The sequence below is a fragment of the Ranitomeya variabilis genome, chromosome 3, assembly GCF_051348905.1.
Source record: "Ranitomeya variabilis isolate aRanVar5 chromosome 3, aRanVar5.hap1, whole genome shotgun sequence".
In the NCBI taxonomy this organism is placed as follows: domain Eukaryota; kingdom Metazoa; phylum Chordata; class Amphibia; order Anura; family Dendrobatidae; genus Ranitomeya; species Ranitomeya variabilis.
The window spans coordinates 611,113,741-611,131,658 of NC_135234.1; the positions used below are offsets into that span (position 1 = coordinate 611,113,741).

Below are 17,918 nucleotides of genomic sequence, written 5' to 3' on the forward strand. Positions count from 1 at the left end.
TAGGTCTGCACCTACTTTGAATGCATATATTTACATGCAACTTGTTGAAAATATTTGTAGAGCAAAAAATCAGCTTCACACTTTTAAATGGGTAATATTTTGTGTCACGTACATAGGTTTTAGCAGGCCTGGACGAGTCAGATGAATCACAAATGTCTGCAGCTACTCTGCAACTTATGAATATAGTCTTAATGCATGGATGTTATAGAAGGAGGGGATCACAGGAGAAAACCTCAGTTCATCCAGAGAAGGTAACAAAACAACAGCTGCCCACTTCTACCTGCAATCAAGGTAGGAAAAAAATAGATTTTTGAGCCATATTTTTAGTTTTTTTATTTGACTTTAAGAAAAACACTTGTTTTGATTTTATGATTAGGTCAAGTGCGAACACAGCTTTGCAAAGAAAACCCAATTTTGCATTTTCACATTCTGCGCGTCCACATTACTTGTGTGCAGAGCAGGAACATATTCAATACCATACATGAATAAATAAATAAAACATTACTCAAACTGTGGATATAAAGTTCTGCAGCCTCCGCATGTGAAATGCCCGGAGAAGCAATACAACATTCATTTATAATTTTTACATAATCATTTTAACAAGCCTAACTCTCCTGCATTGTTATCATGTACGGTAATTTTTTTTTCCGGCCACTGTAGCCAACTGCTGTACCGTTATTAATGGATTTTATGTAGAACAGAAGAATGTGACAGATGAACACAGACCTATCACATGGAATTTATTGGAATGCTACAGTGCAACTAAATAATTAGGATTTGTTGGCTTTCTCTCAGAGATAACAAGGATTTCACACAATGTACTTCATGCAGCTTTATGTGATTTGTAATAGATATGAAAAGTTGCTATTTAATACTTATGTATAATGCTATTCATTTTTTTCCAGACAGCTACAAAAGTAGGGTTTCTTTTGCCAAGATTTTAGAATAAGATCGCTTATTATTATTAGTATTATTAATAATATTATTATTAAAAATGCCTTCAACAATGAGCATCTTTGTAATATAGAAACTGAAAGACAGAGGCTTTCTTCCTACTCAACAGGAAAGTGAAGGCTGCAAATGTTCAAGTTGGACACGAAACATCCCTTGCTGGAACAACAATCCTGTACACCTTCAGGGGACACATATGCAGTGCTACAAATGAATGGTGCCAGTTAGATAGGTGAGCTTTTTTTTTTTTTTAACCACCTTGGACCCATTTAACCACTTCAGGAACATTAAGAGTATGTGCACACGTTGCGGAAAGGTGTGCAGATTTTTCCATACTGATTTTGGTAAATCCACAGGAAATCAGCACTGCGAAATTACAGCGTTTTTTGTGCGGATTCCACCTGCGGATTCCTATTGAGGAGCAGGTGTAAACCACTGCGGAATCCGCACAAAGAATTGACATGCTGCGGAATAAACAAAGCTGCGTTTCCGCACTTTTTTTTCCGCAGTATGTGCACTGCGGATTTTGTTTTACATAGGTTTACATGGTACTGTAAACTCATGGAAAACTGCTGCGAATCCGCGGCGGCCAACCTGCTGCGGATTCGCAGCAAAATCGCCGCGTGTGCACATACCCTTATAGACTATAAACTTCTGGGTGTTCCACATACTATTCTGCAATGATATTCTAAAATGTCATAGCGCAGTACAGCAGTTTCACAGCTGCGGCTAACTCCTGTGCCCACTGCTTAAGAGAAATGAATATTCACTGCACTGGCAATGAATATTCATTCCTCTGTAATAGTGAGTACAGAGTCAGCCACAGCAAACTGCTCCTGCCGGGTGGTCACGTGTGCCCACTACCTAAGAAGAATGAAGATTCACTTCTCTCCACTCCCATGGGCGCAGCAAGAGGTGAGTATTCATCTCTTAAGTAGCAGGCACACCGGACCACTTGGCGGCTGACACTGTGCATGCTATTTAAAAGCAATGAAAACTCACTTCCCTCCACGCACATAGTTCCGGCTTGGGGAGCGGTGAGTATTCCGGCAACTGTGCTCTGATTATGAGCAGCGCATGACGTCCCTGCCATGCACTGCTTACAATCATAAAGCAGCTGCTGGCACCGGAACAAGACGCTGCAAGGGAGCGCAGGAGGGTAAGTAAAAATAGATTATTTTTTTAAAATGTTTTTTTTTTTTGTTGGGGGCCATGCATACCAGGATAGGGACGGGGCCATGCATACCAGGATAGTGATGGAACCATGCATACAAGGATAGGGATGGAGCCATGCATACAAGGACAGGAATGGGAACCACGCATAAAAGGATATGAATGGGAGCCATGGATACCAGAATAGGGATGAGGAGCCATACATACAAGGATAGGGATGAGGAGCCATGTAGACAAGGAAAGGGATGAGGAGCCATGCAGACAAGGAAAGGGATGAGGAGCCATGCATTCCAGGACAGGGATGAGGAGCCATGCATTCCAGGACAGGGATGAGGAGCCATGTAGACAAGGACAGGGATGAGGAGCCATGTAGACAAGGAAAGCGATGAGGAGCCATGCAGACAAGGAAAGGGATGAGGAGCCATGCAGACAAGGAAAGGGATGAGGAGCCATGCATACCAGGAAAGGGATGAGGGAACAATGCATACCAGGCTTATACTCGAGTCAATAAGTTTTCCAAGTTTTTTGTAGTAAATTTAGGTGCTTTGGCTTATACTCGGGTCGGTTTATACTCGAGTACATACGGTAATAAATTAAAAAGCCACTGGCAATCCAAACTGCAGTTAGCTCTAACCTGGCAGAGATAAACATATCTAATCTGTAAAAATAATTGATAATTAGTTTTCAGGGTTTTTTGTAAAAGTGGAAAGTCTCTAACTCTTTAAGAACCAGGAATTGTTTTGTATTTGCACTTTTGCTTTTTTTCTTCAAAAATCTTTTAAGAGACTTTTTTTTCCTATGGACAAACGTATGAGAGTTTGATTTTTGTGGATAAGTTGTACTTTTAAAAGATACTATTCAATTAAAAGGGGCAGCATGATGGCTCATTGGTTAGCACTGCAGCCTTGCAGCGCTGGAGTCCCACCAAGGACAACATCTGCAAGGAGTTTGCATGTTCTCCCTGTGTTTGCGTGGGTTTCCTCCGGTCACTCCGGTTTCCTCCCACATTCCAAAGACATACTGATAGGGAATTTAGATTGTGAGCCCCAATGGGGACAGTGATGATAATGTGGGCAAACTGTTAAGTGTTGTGGAATATGTTAGCGCTATATAAATAAAAGATTATTATTATTACGCCAAACAATGTACTGAAAAATGTAAAAAAAAATCCAAGTGGGATAAAATAGTGAAAAAAAAGCACGCTATTAAAAATGCATATATATTTTTATTGTTGATGAAAAAATGTAGACTATTGTAAAAATATACAGTGGGGAAAAAGTATTTAGTCAGCCACCAATTGTGTAAGTTCTCCCACTTAAAAAGATGAGAGAGGCCTGCAATTGACATCATAGAAACCTACAAGAGAAAAAAGTAAGCAAAAACCCTGATGTAACTAAGTAAAAAAGCGAAAGTGCATTTAAATAACACAGAGTTTTTAGTAATACTGTTTTTTGATCAAAAAATAGCACAAAAGCCATCCCACCTTGTCAAGGTAACTCTGATACACTGTCTAATATTAAAACCTTACCATGTGTCAATGTTGACCTCAGTGTGAATAAGGGCAGACAAAAAGACTGGGCCCAACCAGTGAAACACCAGACTGTGGAAGCCTTATATATAATCTCTAGCCCAGAAACAGGGAGGCCACACCCTGGCTTGCACAGAATGCAACAATACAGAGAAAAAAAACACAAAAATTGAGCTTAACTTCAGTTGGAACACATGCAAAGGTTAAAAGCATGTTCACATTGGCCACAAAACATTAAAACCTACAATAGAAAAAAGTAAGCAAAAACCCTGATGTAACTAAGTAAAAAAGCGAAAGTGCATTTAAATAACACAGAGTTTTTAGTAGGTAGACCACAACTATGAGAGTCAAAATGAGAAAACAAATCCAGGAAATCACCTTGTCTGATTTGGCAAGATTTATTTTGCAAATTACAAAATGTTGGAAGATAAGTATTTGGCCATTAACAAAAGTTCATCTCAATATTTTGTTATATATCCTTTGTTGGCAATGACAGAGGTCAAACGTTTTCTGTAAGTCTTCATAAGGTTGGCACACACTGTTGGGGGTAAGTTGGCCCATTCCTCCATGCAGATCTCCTCTAGACCTGTGATGTTTTGGTCCTGTCGCTGGGCAACACAGACGTTCAACTCCCTCCAAATGTTTTCTATGGGTTTGAGATCTGGAGACTGGCTAGACCACTCCAGGACCTTCATAGGCTTCTTACAAAGCCACTCCTCCGTTGACCTGGCGGTGTGCTTGGGATCATTATCATGCTGAAAGACCCATCTATTTTCATCTTCAATGCTCTTGGTGATGCCCTTGCACTTAAAATCTTACGATACATGGCCCCCCATTCATTCTTTCATGCACGCGGATCAATTGTCCTGGTCACTTTGCAGAAAAACAGCCCCAAAGCATGATGCTGCCACCCCCATGCTTCACAGTAGGTATGGTGTTTTTTTGGATGCAACTCAACATTCTGTCTCCTCCAAACACGACAAGTTTTGTTTCTACCAAACAGTTCTACTTTGATTTCATCAGACCATATGACATTCTCCAAATACTCTTCTGGATAATCAAATTGCTCTCTAGCAAACTTCAGATGGGCCCGGACATGTACTGGCTTAAGCAGGGGGGACACATCTGGCACTGCAGGATCTGAGTCCCTGGCGGAGTAGTGTGTTACTGATGGTAGCCTTTGTTACGGTGGTCCCAACTCTATGCAAGTCATTCACTAGGTTCCGCGATGTGGTTCTGGGATTTTTGCTCACCATTCTTGTGATCATTTTGACCCCACGGGGTGAGATCTTCCATAGTTGATTTAATCACACCAAGCTGCTTGCCTATTGCAGATTCAGTCTTCCCAGCCTGGTGCAGGGCTACATACAATTTTGTTCCTGGTGTCCTTCGACAGCTCTTTGGTCTTCACCATAGTGGAGTTTGGAGTGTGACTAGATGAGGTTGTGGACAGGTGTCTTTTATACTGATAACAAGTTCAAACAGGTGCGATTACTGCAGGTAATGAGTCGAGGACAGAGGAGCCTCTTGAAGAAGTTACAGGTCTGTGAGAGCCAGAAATCTTGCATATTTTTAGGTGACCAAATGCTTAGTTTTCACCATAATTTGCAAAATAAATCTTGCCAAATCAGACAAGGTGATTTTCTGAATTTGTTTTCTCATTTTGACTCTCATAGTTGTGGTCTACGTATGATGTCAATTACAGGCCTCTCTCATTTTTTTAAGTGGGAGAACTTGCACAATTGGTGGCTGACTAAATACTTTTTTCCCCACTGTATATATTTTTTTACTGTTGTCATATTCCAAGACCTGGTCTTGCTTTTTGCACCTAAAGCTAACATTTTTATTGACTCAAATTAGCAAAATGCAATTTTTTTCTTTTTACTAATATTTTACTAATATTGTGAAACTAAATGTGTTCAGTTTTTTTCACATTACTTTTGAGGATAAATGGGGGTGATTTTAATTTTTATATACATTTTTTAAAACTTTTTATTTTTACATTATTTATTAGTTCCTTGAACTTGTGATTGCTTGGTTATACCACATCAATACCACAGTATTGCAGGATACGGTGAAAATCTTGATCGCCTATAGCTGAGCTTCATAGCAGAAGTGATATGACAGTGATGAGGGTCTTCAGCAAGCCATTGGATGCCACAGTAACTGGGGGGTGGTTGATGGGAGACTGTGCGTGAAAACTGGCACTCATTCTATTTAAATGCCGCTGCCAGACTGACAGCACTGTATAAACAGTTATCAGCCGCAGCTAGAACTCAGCTTTGGTTGCGGCTGTTAGAAACAGATGTCGGCTATGTAATATGGCCAGCATCAGCCAAGTGTGGAGGGAGCTGGTTAAAATGTAACTGTATTCTGAATTAACTTTTTAGAATAAGCTGTATTGTATTAGAAATTGAGGAATAACGATATTTGGACTTTAAATTTTTCTTAGAAATTACAAAGGTTAGAGCTGGGGAAAATACAGGATATCTCTCAATTTGCAATTGACTGAGCTGGGGGGAGGAGACTAGCAACTGTAATCTCTCTCATACACAGCACATCACACAGAGAGGGATTCCTGCTCTCCATTCCTTTATTAGCATACAGAAAACCAGTAGCAAAATGAAGGGTGTTACATAGAAGTCTAACTGTCTGGATATGAATCAACCTCATGTGAGGCTAGAAAGCTCAGCACAATCTGCCAGCCCCTGCTTGTTTCCTCGCTCTGCTCTTCACTTCTCCTGCTCCCCACTACCCTCTGCTTAGAGTATAATGGGCTGTGTCACTTGACAGCACAGTGAGCTAGTGGTCCGTTTTGTATTGTGCAAGGTGGATTTCATTTTATGTCTAACAAAAAAATGAATCACTAGTATTATATGTAATAATGTCTAGCTATTAGGTATATACTTTAATTGTTTTGAAATATTTCAGTACTTGATGTTTCTGACATTTTTACAGGTTCATTCCACTAAAAAAATGACCATATAGCCTTGGCCTAGAAGTAAAACATTAATAAATCATGTACACTATGGCTCTTTGTGTGTATCTGTGGGATTCCCATAAAAATGCTGCCATCAAAAAATAACATGTAAAGAATGGAAGCAAAAAAAAAAGGTTTAAGATATACAGTATCACTTTCAGATAACTTTTTAATTTTGGGTGGCCTCAAAATTAGATTGAAACGTATGCTCAAGATTCATAAACCCTTAGCAGTCTCACAAAGGCATCTGTCACTTTACTTGATATCTGAACATTAGCTTAATGGAGGATCTCTTATTAAATGTAGGCCAATAAAAATGTATAATTAGTAAAAACAATAATAAATCTGCACTAGATCTCCTACATAACCCACACATAAAATGAGTGCTATACTGAGCAGCGCTGGACCCCTTCTGTGACATTGTCATACAGAGGTTTCTCCCGAGTTTAATAGGGATTCGGATCGCTCATTCCATCTATATCAGGAATTGTGTTGACTTTATAAGAATTAAAATAAAAGATGATACAAGCGCATGCAATAGTATTACAGGCTATTACTGACAGTCAGAGTGATCCAGATCCCTGGGGTAATTGTGTTCCTCAAGAAAACATTTCCATCTAGGAAACAACAATTCCATCTTATCTCTAACAGGGTTGTGCACATAATTTAGCACCAGAAAGCACCTGAAGGCGTACAAAATATAATAGAGCAATACAAATCACAGGACAGTCAGCAAAAAGAAAATTCTCTTGTACCTTTATGCACTCTTTCACATCACTGCAGTGGCCTCAGGCTAAACGACTGTTATTGCTTGGCAAGTTTGTATTGCAAGTTTATATTGTCAGAAAATGAACTATTGTTATTGTATTTTAAAAATTTTGGAATTCTTTTTAGTCACAATCTTTATAAAAAAAAACAAAAAAAAAACAATAAGAACAAAATGAGTAATTCTGCTGGAATTTTCACACTGTCAACTGAGGATATTTAAGGCTACATTCCCACGATCTTTTGACCCTGTGAATTCTTGCTGCATCAAAAACGCAGCATTTTACAGTTCCAGCGAAGTGGACGGGATTTACAGAAATCTCATGCCCTCTGTACTTTTTTTTACTCAGCGTAAACTGACCTGTGGTGCGTTTTCAAATCCACAGTATGTCAATTTTTCTCGTGGGTACACGGATTTTCCCATAGACTTACATTAGATGCGGAAAATTTGCAGGTAAAAATGCACGTGTTTTACGGTCGCTCCCACGGTGGGAATGCTTCAAATACGCTTGTATTCCGCATCTAAGTATGTCAATGAAGTTTTGTCAAAGCCAAATACCAGGAAGAATCAAAAACAAAGCAGCTTTGTTTAAAGCATGACAAAAGGAGAGACAAAAACCGCATCATAAAAAATGCAATAAAAACGCATGTTAAAAAGAAGCAACGAAAAAACGCAAGTAACCTAATTTAAGCATTAGGTGCACCTCATCAGAGGCAGGAGTATAATGACATACAACACCTTTATACTCCACCGATAATGTCAGATACAGCAATCACAGTGGGTCATGTCACAGAAGACTCTGCTCTTCATTCTTTCACAATGACTGCTGCATACACTCATTAGACACTTCAATACAAAAGATGTAGTCTGCTCATGTGGATTTCCTGAAACAAGAAGTCTAACATCTAAAAATGCCTTTGTGGCCGCTGCGAGAATTGCAGGATTTCTATTATTTTTAATAAAGATTGTGACATATGGGAAAAAAATATAACTTAAAACATTTAAACAAAACCCTGATTTAAAGAGGAGGTCATTTTCTGATCACATGTTATTATTATTATTATTTATTGTTAGAGCGCCATTTATTCCATGGCACTATGTTCCATTTAAATGTACGTCTTACCCAATGTCAGGTCACAGAATGTCAAATGAAGAGGGGAAAAAATAACTAGCTTTTAAATCCATGTCCTCAAAATAAGAAGAAAGTAACTCATTGTTAAGTTGAGGCAACATGAATTTTCATGTTGTGGACAAATTCCGCACAGATATTGACATGCGGTACAGATTTTAATTTGCAGCTTGTCAATTAATATTGTGGATTTCACTTTTTGAGGAGCATTAGGTAAAAGTAATGTAAAATCACATGCACATTTACCCTGTGAGAGAATTTACTGCAACATTTATTTGCAGTTATACAATACTCAACTTTACCCTTTATGGTTTATTGACACTCCGTTTTTTGTTGTCAATTTTGAAGCAGGTTTTGCTCCAAAGACCTGCAGTGCAGAGTATGACACCTATTAGCAAAACGATGACTGGCATACCAAGCAAAGGTGCAGTAACAGCTGTACAAAGATGGTAGATAAACCACTGACCCCCGGTGCGCAAATGGTAATGAGAATCCCTTTGTTTAACCTATTAGATGCAGAGATCCCGATAGACTGCAGCATCTAAGGGGTTAACTGGTCAGTTATTTCCTCTTATTTTCTGCCAGCGTGGAATATTTCTTTTAGGCTGTGTGCACACGTTGCGTTTTTTTTTCCGCATTTTTTCGCTATAAAAACGCATTAAAAACGCATACATTATGCATCCCATCATTTAGAATGCATTCCGCAATATTTGTGCACAAGATGAGTTTTTTTCCGCAAAAAAACCCACATTGCGTTAAAAAATGCAGCATGTTCATTAATTTTGCGGATTTTTCGCGTTTTTCCCGCAATTTAATGCGTTGGGAAGCTCCGGAAAAAAAGCATCAAAAACGCACAAAAAACACACAAAAAAGTGTCAACAACGCGAAAAAAACGCATGCGGATTTCTTGTAGAAAATGTCCGGTTTTGCTCAGGAAATTTCTGCAAGAAATCCTGAACATGTGCACATAGCCTTAGTCTTTTGGAGTACTACTTTGTAATCCATTGATATATACTGATTTCACCTGTTTCTTAGTTGTAAAAGATTCTAATCATCATCTTTCCTCCATCTCCCAGATCTTCCTTACCTGACCTATCTATCGCAATTAACGACATCATGCATTCCCCCTTCCCGAAAGTCTGCTGCCTCGGAGTAACCCTTAACTCTGCCCTGTCCTTCAAACCGCACATCCAAGCCCTTTCCACCTCCTGTCGCCTCCATCTCAAAAATATCTCCAGAATCCGTCCTTTCCTCAACCCTCAATCTACTAAAATGCTTGTGCATATGCCCTCATCATCTCCCACCTCAACTACTGCAACATCTTTTTCTGTGGTCTCCCTGCTAAGATTCTCGCATCTCTCCAGTCCATCCTTATCTCTGCTGTCCGACTAATTCATTTTTCTTCTCGCTACTCCTCCGCTTCTCCCCTCTGCAAATCTCTTCACTGGCTACCATTCCCTCAGCATATCCAGTTCAAATTACTAATACTGACCTAAAAGGCCATCTATAACCTATGTCCTCCATATGTCTCTGAACTAATCTCCCAATATCTACCCTCACATTTATCTCCGGTCCTCCCAAGAAAAACTTCTCTCCTCCACACTTATTCGCTCCTCGCCCAACCGCCTCCAAGACTTCTCCCGAATATCCCCCATCCTCTGGAATTCTTTGCCCAACACGTCCGACTATCAACCAGATTCGGATCCTTCGGACGGAACCTGAAAACCCACCTATTCAGGAAAGCTTACAGCCTGCACTGACCCTGCTGCCTCCTCACCACTAACAGAGCTACCGCCTCACCAACATCGGAGCTGCTGCAACCCCCAACCTACTGTCTTATTCCCCACCATCCTGTAGGACGTAAGCCCAAAAGGGCAGGGTTCTCACCCCTCTGTGCAGTCTGTAATTGTTTGCTTACTGCAAGTGATACTACAGAACGCCACTGACTGTCTGTCTGCAGTCTTCAACATCATGTCCACTCTCTATCTGAAACTCAACCTCTCCAAAACTGAAATTCTTCTGCTCCCGCCATCTACTAACCTCCCTAAATCTGACATTTCCCTCTCTGTGGGTGGCACCATAATAACACCCCGGCAGCAGGTGCGCTGTCTGGGTGTTATGTTTGACTCCGATCTCTCCTTCACCTCCCATATACAATCTGTTGCCCGCTCGTGTCGCTTGCACCTAAAGAACATCTCTAGAATCCGCCCCTTTCTCACCATGGAAACAACATAAATCCTCACTGTCGCCCTGATCCACTCCTGCCTGGACTACTGCAATGCTCTATTAATTGGCCTCCCCCTCACTCGTCTTTCCCCTCTCCAGTCTATCCCTAATGCAGCAGCCAGGGTTGTCCAACTAGCTAATCATTACTTGGACGCGTCCGCCCTTCGCCAGTCGTTACACTGGCTGCCCATTCATTATAGGATACAATTCAAAGTACTTGTTCTCACCCACAAAGCTCTCCACAGTGCAGCACCCCCATACATCTCCTCCCTCATTTTGGTCTATCAGCATAACCGACCGCTGCGCTCTGCAAATGACTTTCGACTAACCTCTGCACTAATCTGTACCTCCCACTCCCGACTCCAAGACTTCTCCCGTGCTGCGCCAATCCTCTGGAATGCTCTACCTCAATATATTAGGACCATCCACAATTTGCATAGTTTGAGGCTCTCGTTCAAAACACATTTGTTCAGAGCGGCCTATCACGTTCCCTAATAAAAGTCATTTTATGTGTGTGTGTGTGTGTGTGTGTGTGTAGCCCATTCACTGCTTCTATCTATCCCCCTCCCCCGGAAGATGGCTGGACCATCATTGTAAATACATCATTGTAAATAAACACCTGTACTTTGTATCTCCCTCACCTCATTGTAGATTGTAAGCTCTCACGAGCTTTAATTATTGTATTGTTAACGTTGTTACTTATGACTGTTGTGTTGGACACTGTTAAACTGCAAGGCACTGCGGAATATGTTGGCGCTATATAAATAAAGATTATTATTATTATATCTGTAATTTGTATGTAACACCTTCTCATGTACAGCACCATGGAATCAATGCTGCTATAGAAATAATAATAAATAATATTTCTAAGACGAGGCACATAACATGGCTCTTATTAAAGCCTGCAAAGCAGAGCTATCCCAGAATCCTGACCGTCATATCTGTCTATTTTTACCAGGATACATATTTACAACTTGCTGCATGACTAGACAGATTTGTCATTTGGGGTAACAGCCACTGTGGGGGGCTCTTCTGGTGGTCATACTAATGTGTGGAACTTCACAGAAGTGCAAAACAGAAGAACCATGGAGCAGAACCTGCCTTTATAGACGTACAGTGTATTGGGGTGTGGAAGGTTTTTGAGGACTGATGTATAACAGGGTCTGAATAACGTACATATTACAGCGATAAAGCGCCTATCATGAGACTGTGCTGTTTATATATAAACTGTCCATAAATGTGTATATATACATGTGTACACAGTATTTGTCACACTGCAACTGTTCAGCATCTGTCACACATCCTGACAATTGCCTTCGCTGTACATGGTTATCTGGTTTATCTGTGCATTTTCAATGTGCACCATTGTGCCAACACAATGGCATTATCTAAAAACACTGCATTGTTAATTTTACTCTAGGACAGCCAAAAAGTATATTTTAACAGCGTGCCAAAATGAAATACTGGGAGCGTCGATAAAATGACAGTAAAATAAATGTAAATTTAGATTGCTGTCACAAGTGGCTGCCTGGCTCTGTGAAGATGCTACGTTGCGGGAGCATTTTCCATAGCAACTTTGTCTCTTATTGCATTAAAAATTGCTTCTGTGTCCTAAAAGCCTGTTAAGAAAAAGGGATTACATCAATCCTCCTATGTAATGATCCTACATAAAACCTTATCAGTCTGAAAACATAACAAAATGTAATCTATATAATAGCATTGGAGCTGCAGACTTACAACACTGGATCCGGCTACCTCCCAACCTCAATGTAATGGGAATAATCAGACTTTCACTGCTATCCTTCTCAATTGCCTCATTGCAAGAGTAATTTTAGTAATATGTGAAATGAGCTCAGTGTATTATATATATGCTGCCTTATCACATATTATCTGCACTATGACTTTGAAAAGTAATTAGATGACTACATACAGTTCATCTAAAGCCATTGTGAAACTGTAACGTGCCGGTGAGGTATTGCAGCGCTATACTATTACCACAGTAAGTTTCATCAAATAATCAAATACAAAGGCCCTGCAAGGGCGAGTAATGTATCAACGTCACCGTTATAATCATCTCCTTTCCTTAAGTTATGATATTTGATCAGGCAGCGGAAAAGGACAAATTAAAAAAAAAGGGAAATTAAACAGCTTTAATTTCTACAACTTTATATACCAAGTGAATGATACTTTCCGGAAATTAGATGCCTTTTATTACTATAAAGTATTGCAGTATTTATTGTTAGATCAAGTCCAGGATAACTAGATTTATTTCTGAGAACAAATGCCCAGCTCAATAGAATAATAAGGGCGTGCCATCAATATATGACAGATGTTGGTCCCGCCATTTAGACTCACTTCTGTCAAGACCGAGGAACATGCTGCTGTAATTGAAGGTGGTTGGATGTTCTATATGAATGCATGTGCATGACAGGGCCTTGTTCTCAACATAGATGTAAGGTGGTTGGATGTTCTATATGAATGCATGTGCATGACAGGGCCTTGTTCTCAACATAGATGTGAGTCACATTAGTGGGCCCTTGTCTATCATACACTTATGGTGTGTGGATATGCCAAAAATGTACGAGACGGGAATGCCCATATACCAGAAAAGATTCCGTCTAGACAAAGATTTGTCTTTTAAAGGAGTTTAATGAATATGGTGAACCCATCAATGGGACCAGTATGTATCTTGAGAATTGGGCCCTGTTGTGCTCTTTTAGGAGCGAATTGGTCCGACTTCTCATAGAAATGAATGGAAACTATGAACACCTCTTCACTGAAAGCAGGGACCAACAGTTAGGTACACATGCCCAAGATAGATGCAGGTCCCATTGCTTGGACACATGTCTACTATAAACATGAAGGTACCATTGGTTGGACTGATGTCTACTATGGATTTGCAAGAAATGTATGATAAAAGGTATAACTTCTGTTACAGCCATTGAGCAAGCTTATTCAGTAACCATACTTGACAAGGGGAAATATCCAGGTAGCGCCTGGCATGGACACTCCTCAATTTTACTAAACAATGTACCCAATAGCAATTGGAGGGCGGTATATGGGAGGGAGGTCATATGGCCAGAGAAGGACATGAGGAGGAAGGACAGACTAATCAACATGCTCATGTAATAACACAAGATTGTAGGCAGAGAGGACACAGATACAACAAACATGACAGACTTTTACAAAACCGGAACAAAGTGCAGATTTATAGAGGTAAACATTATACATACGAATTTTGAAAGAACTTAAAATATTAATTATAGGCTTAAAAAAAATTATAAAAAATGAGAGTTTGTATGCACTTTGTACTTCTCCTCACCTGAATCTTCCACTCTGGCTTTCTTGCTGGGAACATCACAGCTGTCATCATCAGACATTTCCATTTCCTCTTCTCGTCGAATCCCCATTAGTTGCTCACTTTGCGCATCACGTAATTCCTGTAAAGAAAGATAAAATACAGGCGCAAATAATACAATCAAACTTAAACAGAAGTGTCATAGAAGTCATGTCTTTATCAGTTATTCATTGTCGTAAGTATTGTGACGGCTCATCCTGGAAGCTTTGTTTAGCTTATTTCTCCTATTACATCTACTCATCTATGAGCATTGCAAACAACTGCCGCCACTAATGGGCTGGAAAAGAGCTGGTTAGCAGGACAACAAGGCTTGTGGGAAAAAAAAAAGGAACAATAGGCCTGTGCTCTTCCATAGTTCATTGGCAAAAGGAGAACTGGAAAACTTCTAATGTTAAATTAGGCGATTTACCAAAAATCCTCTCTCCCAAACTTGTAACTACTAATATACATGAAATGTTTGATCCCTGTTGGAAGACGTAACCGCAACTTCCCTTCTCTAAACGACACCATTTTAAGAAAAAAACGCAAACTTTTTTTTTTCTATACTGTAAAGGGAATTTGTCGGATAAACCCTCCTAAGCGGTCTATATGGGCATGTAGGTCATAGGAAGCGGAATAAAATGACACATTGATATCAGCAATCTGATGTCTTATTCCAGATAAATCCACATTGTTCCATTGAAGGAATGTCAACAGTGTAGATCAGGAAAGCAGACTGTCAGTCATTCCATGTCTCACACTGGTAACACCCACTTTCATTTAAAATGATCTCTGGAGGCAGATGCACATCAGTGTCTGGCCCATTGATCTTACAGGCTGCTTAACATATTAAGAAAAACATGGATTTCTCTGGCGTAAAACATCAGATAGTAGATATTAAGGTACCATTTTATTCAGCTTTCTATGACCTTTATGGCCATATAGACGACTTAGGAGGGCTGATCCTACTGACAGATTCCCTTTAAACAACCCCTTTTAATTTCACTTATTAACCTGTATAAAATGAAGTAAAAATGTGATGTCTAATGACTGTCTAGGAATAATCTGTGTCAATTACGATCTAAAAAAACCCCAAACCCTTGTAACTAAAATGAAAACCGTTAACACCCTTAAAAAAGCCGCTATTCTTTCAAAGTGAAAAACAAGTTCAGATGAAGTTGTCAAAGCAGTCTCCTGATACAGTGATATACCTTTAATGAATTGCCTTAGCTTTTCAGAGAAGTATCTCTGCCTTTTAAAGATGCAAGAAGACACATGAAGTGGACTGTGAGGAACGCTGTCCATAAAGTAAAGCAACAGGACAGACGTAATGCAGTGGCTTCTCTTTAGAAGATGTGGAGAAACAGAAAGCTGATACCATCTCATTTGCTCCTAATAATGCTGCCAGGTTTAATGTAGGAATGCAGCATGCAGCTTTTCACCTTGTTGACATCTAATTTTTCTACTGACAAAGGGTTCATTCCCCGGAGAGACTTGCAGTTTGGCATCTCTTAAGTCACGTGAGGAGAATACACAATACGCTCCACATATAGCTTTCATTATGTGACAAATGTCACAGCAATTCCCATGAAAAATGCAGAAGGTGCTCCCACAGGACGTATTCCTGTTATTCAGTGAACACTGCAAGAGAAGGCTCTAATGAATGTTCAAAGGCCTATTAAATGGCATCTTGAGGCACAGCGGCCTGAAGCCCTAGTCTTCCTAAAATAAATGTAGCAAATGGAATTTTCCTGAAATATCAGCTCGTCTTATTTGCTGAAATCCCTTCAAAAGAAAATTGAGGTTTAATAATTGATAACTGAATAGAAGGTTGTATGCAAAGCCGGAATCAAAAAGATAAAAATACCATTGTGATTTCAGACACATATTTTCTTTATCTCGGTTTGACAATACAGTCAATAAAAAAAGTGTCAGTTTCTTACCATTTCAACGGGAAATTCACTAAAAAACCATGACTTTAGGCAATTTATATATTTTTTATTTGAATTACTGTCTCATGTTGATGTCCTTAAGCATTGAATGTATAATTGATCATTCCGAAATTCATGTCTGAGGGCTTCTCCATGTGATATATGGGAAAAATTTTACAGTTCTCTTCTCCCCCCACCAAAAAAGTCAAAAAACAAAGAAGAAGAAACATCTTATAGATTAAATGGCTAAAGGGAAATACACTGGACCCATTCTAGAGCTCTTTGTGTGTAGACATAAATATAAATATTGTCTAACTTTAAGATGGTGCAATGCTAGAAAATGAACCGCTATGAGAAATCTGGATTATTTTATCCCGATCATTCCCAGGGCAGCTTTTTATGCTTTTCCCCTGCCTTATTCCAAGAGACATAACTTTTTAATTTTTCCGTCATCACAGAGATTTGAGGGCTTGTTTTTAAGTGGGACAAGATGTATTTTGAGTGACGCCATTCAATATAGCATATCATATTCTGATGGATAGGAAAAAAAAAAAGTTATAAGTGGCATGAAATGGTGAAAAAATTTTTTATTCCACAATGTTTATGGCATTTCGTTCTCATGCCATTCATTAAATGGTAAAAATAACATGAAAAAATTATTTTCCAGGTCAATACGATTATGATGTTAAATTTGCATATTTTTTATTATTTAAAAGGGGTTGTCCCACGAATAAAGTACATTTTAATTAATAGATCTTAGAATTAAAATAAGTTCCACAATTGGATGTGTTAAAGAAAAAATGTTCCTGTCCCAAGATAATCTTATATATGTATGTGCCACTGCTGTTTAATGGTTGTGTCCGACCATTAAGGAACATCGTCGGATATCAGATATACTACAACTCCTGGGCCGGGGAGGAAGCAAAAGAGTATACAGACATTACAGCACGGGATCACAGCTGATTCTTTCTGTGAGGTAAAACAAGTGTTAAAACAGGCAGGAATGTTTTACTTCACAAAAAGAATCAGCAGCTGTGATCCCCTGCCGTAATGTCTGTATTCTCTTTTGCTTCCTCCCCTGCCCAGGAGCTGTGGTATGATCAGACCTTGATCCTGTACGGTCAGGCACAGCCTTTACACAGGTGATTCAAATGTTCATTTTATATTTTTAAAAACATTTTTTTTTTTTTTACTTTATTTTTCAGTTTCCATAGGATATATTAACTATATACTGCAATACATTATAATACTACAGTGGCTGCAAGATGGCAGTCGCAGGGGCTTTCAGCAGGCCCTGACTGGGCTAAGCCCTCTCCACACTTGCGGATTCTGACACGAAAGTATAGCTACAACCATATGCTCCAAGACTACTTAGTCTAAGTTTATGCCATCTATTAGTTGACAATTGATATCAAATATTAGGCCACTCACCCTTTCCTCTAAGCAGCCTTTCTTAGACAAAAGGTCAAAATGTGTCTAAAACCCATAATAAACATGGCGCAAGTCATGAAAGACAATTTGTTCTTGCGTTGCTCTTGATAACTCTCCAAGTGATTTCATTATATATTAAAGGAGTGGTCCAAAGATAGTAATTTTGCTCCTAACTCCCGATTTGGTCCCATAATAAAAGCTAGTTCCTAATATACTTACTTTAAAAATCCCCAACTGTTCCCTAACTACACTGTATAACAGCTACTGTGTTCTCTTTCTATTTCCTGTCTGATGACTATTCATTTGCGTATGACCAGTGCATGCTGGGATACTCAAACGAAGCATCATCAGGGGGGCAGAAGCTGCAGACAATGTCAAAGCCCCTATCCCCTCCCTGAAACGAAGCGTCATCAGTGATGCTCGTTTCAGGGGTTGTGCTGTCCCTACGCGGTCTCCCCGGTGCACA

The 17,918-nt window shown here is 39.5% G+C and overlaps 1 protein-coding gene across 8 annotated transcripts in view; it reads right to left on the minus strand.

The window, feature by feature from the left end:
• The window catches only part of ENOX1 (ecto-NOX disulfide-thiol exchanger 1), a 768,733-nt gene that overhangs the window by 129,810 nt on the left and 621,005 nt on the right, over positions 1-17,918 (minus strand). For all 8 annotated transcript variants that reach the window (XM_077297345.1, XM_077297342.1, XM_077297343.1 and 5 more), the window contains one exon: positions 14,076-14,193. In XM_077297345.1, coding sequence (XP_077153460.1) covers positions 14,076-14,193 — 118 coding nt within the window. The remainder of the gene's footprint in view (positions 1-14,075; positions 14,194-17,918) is intronic.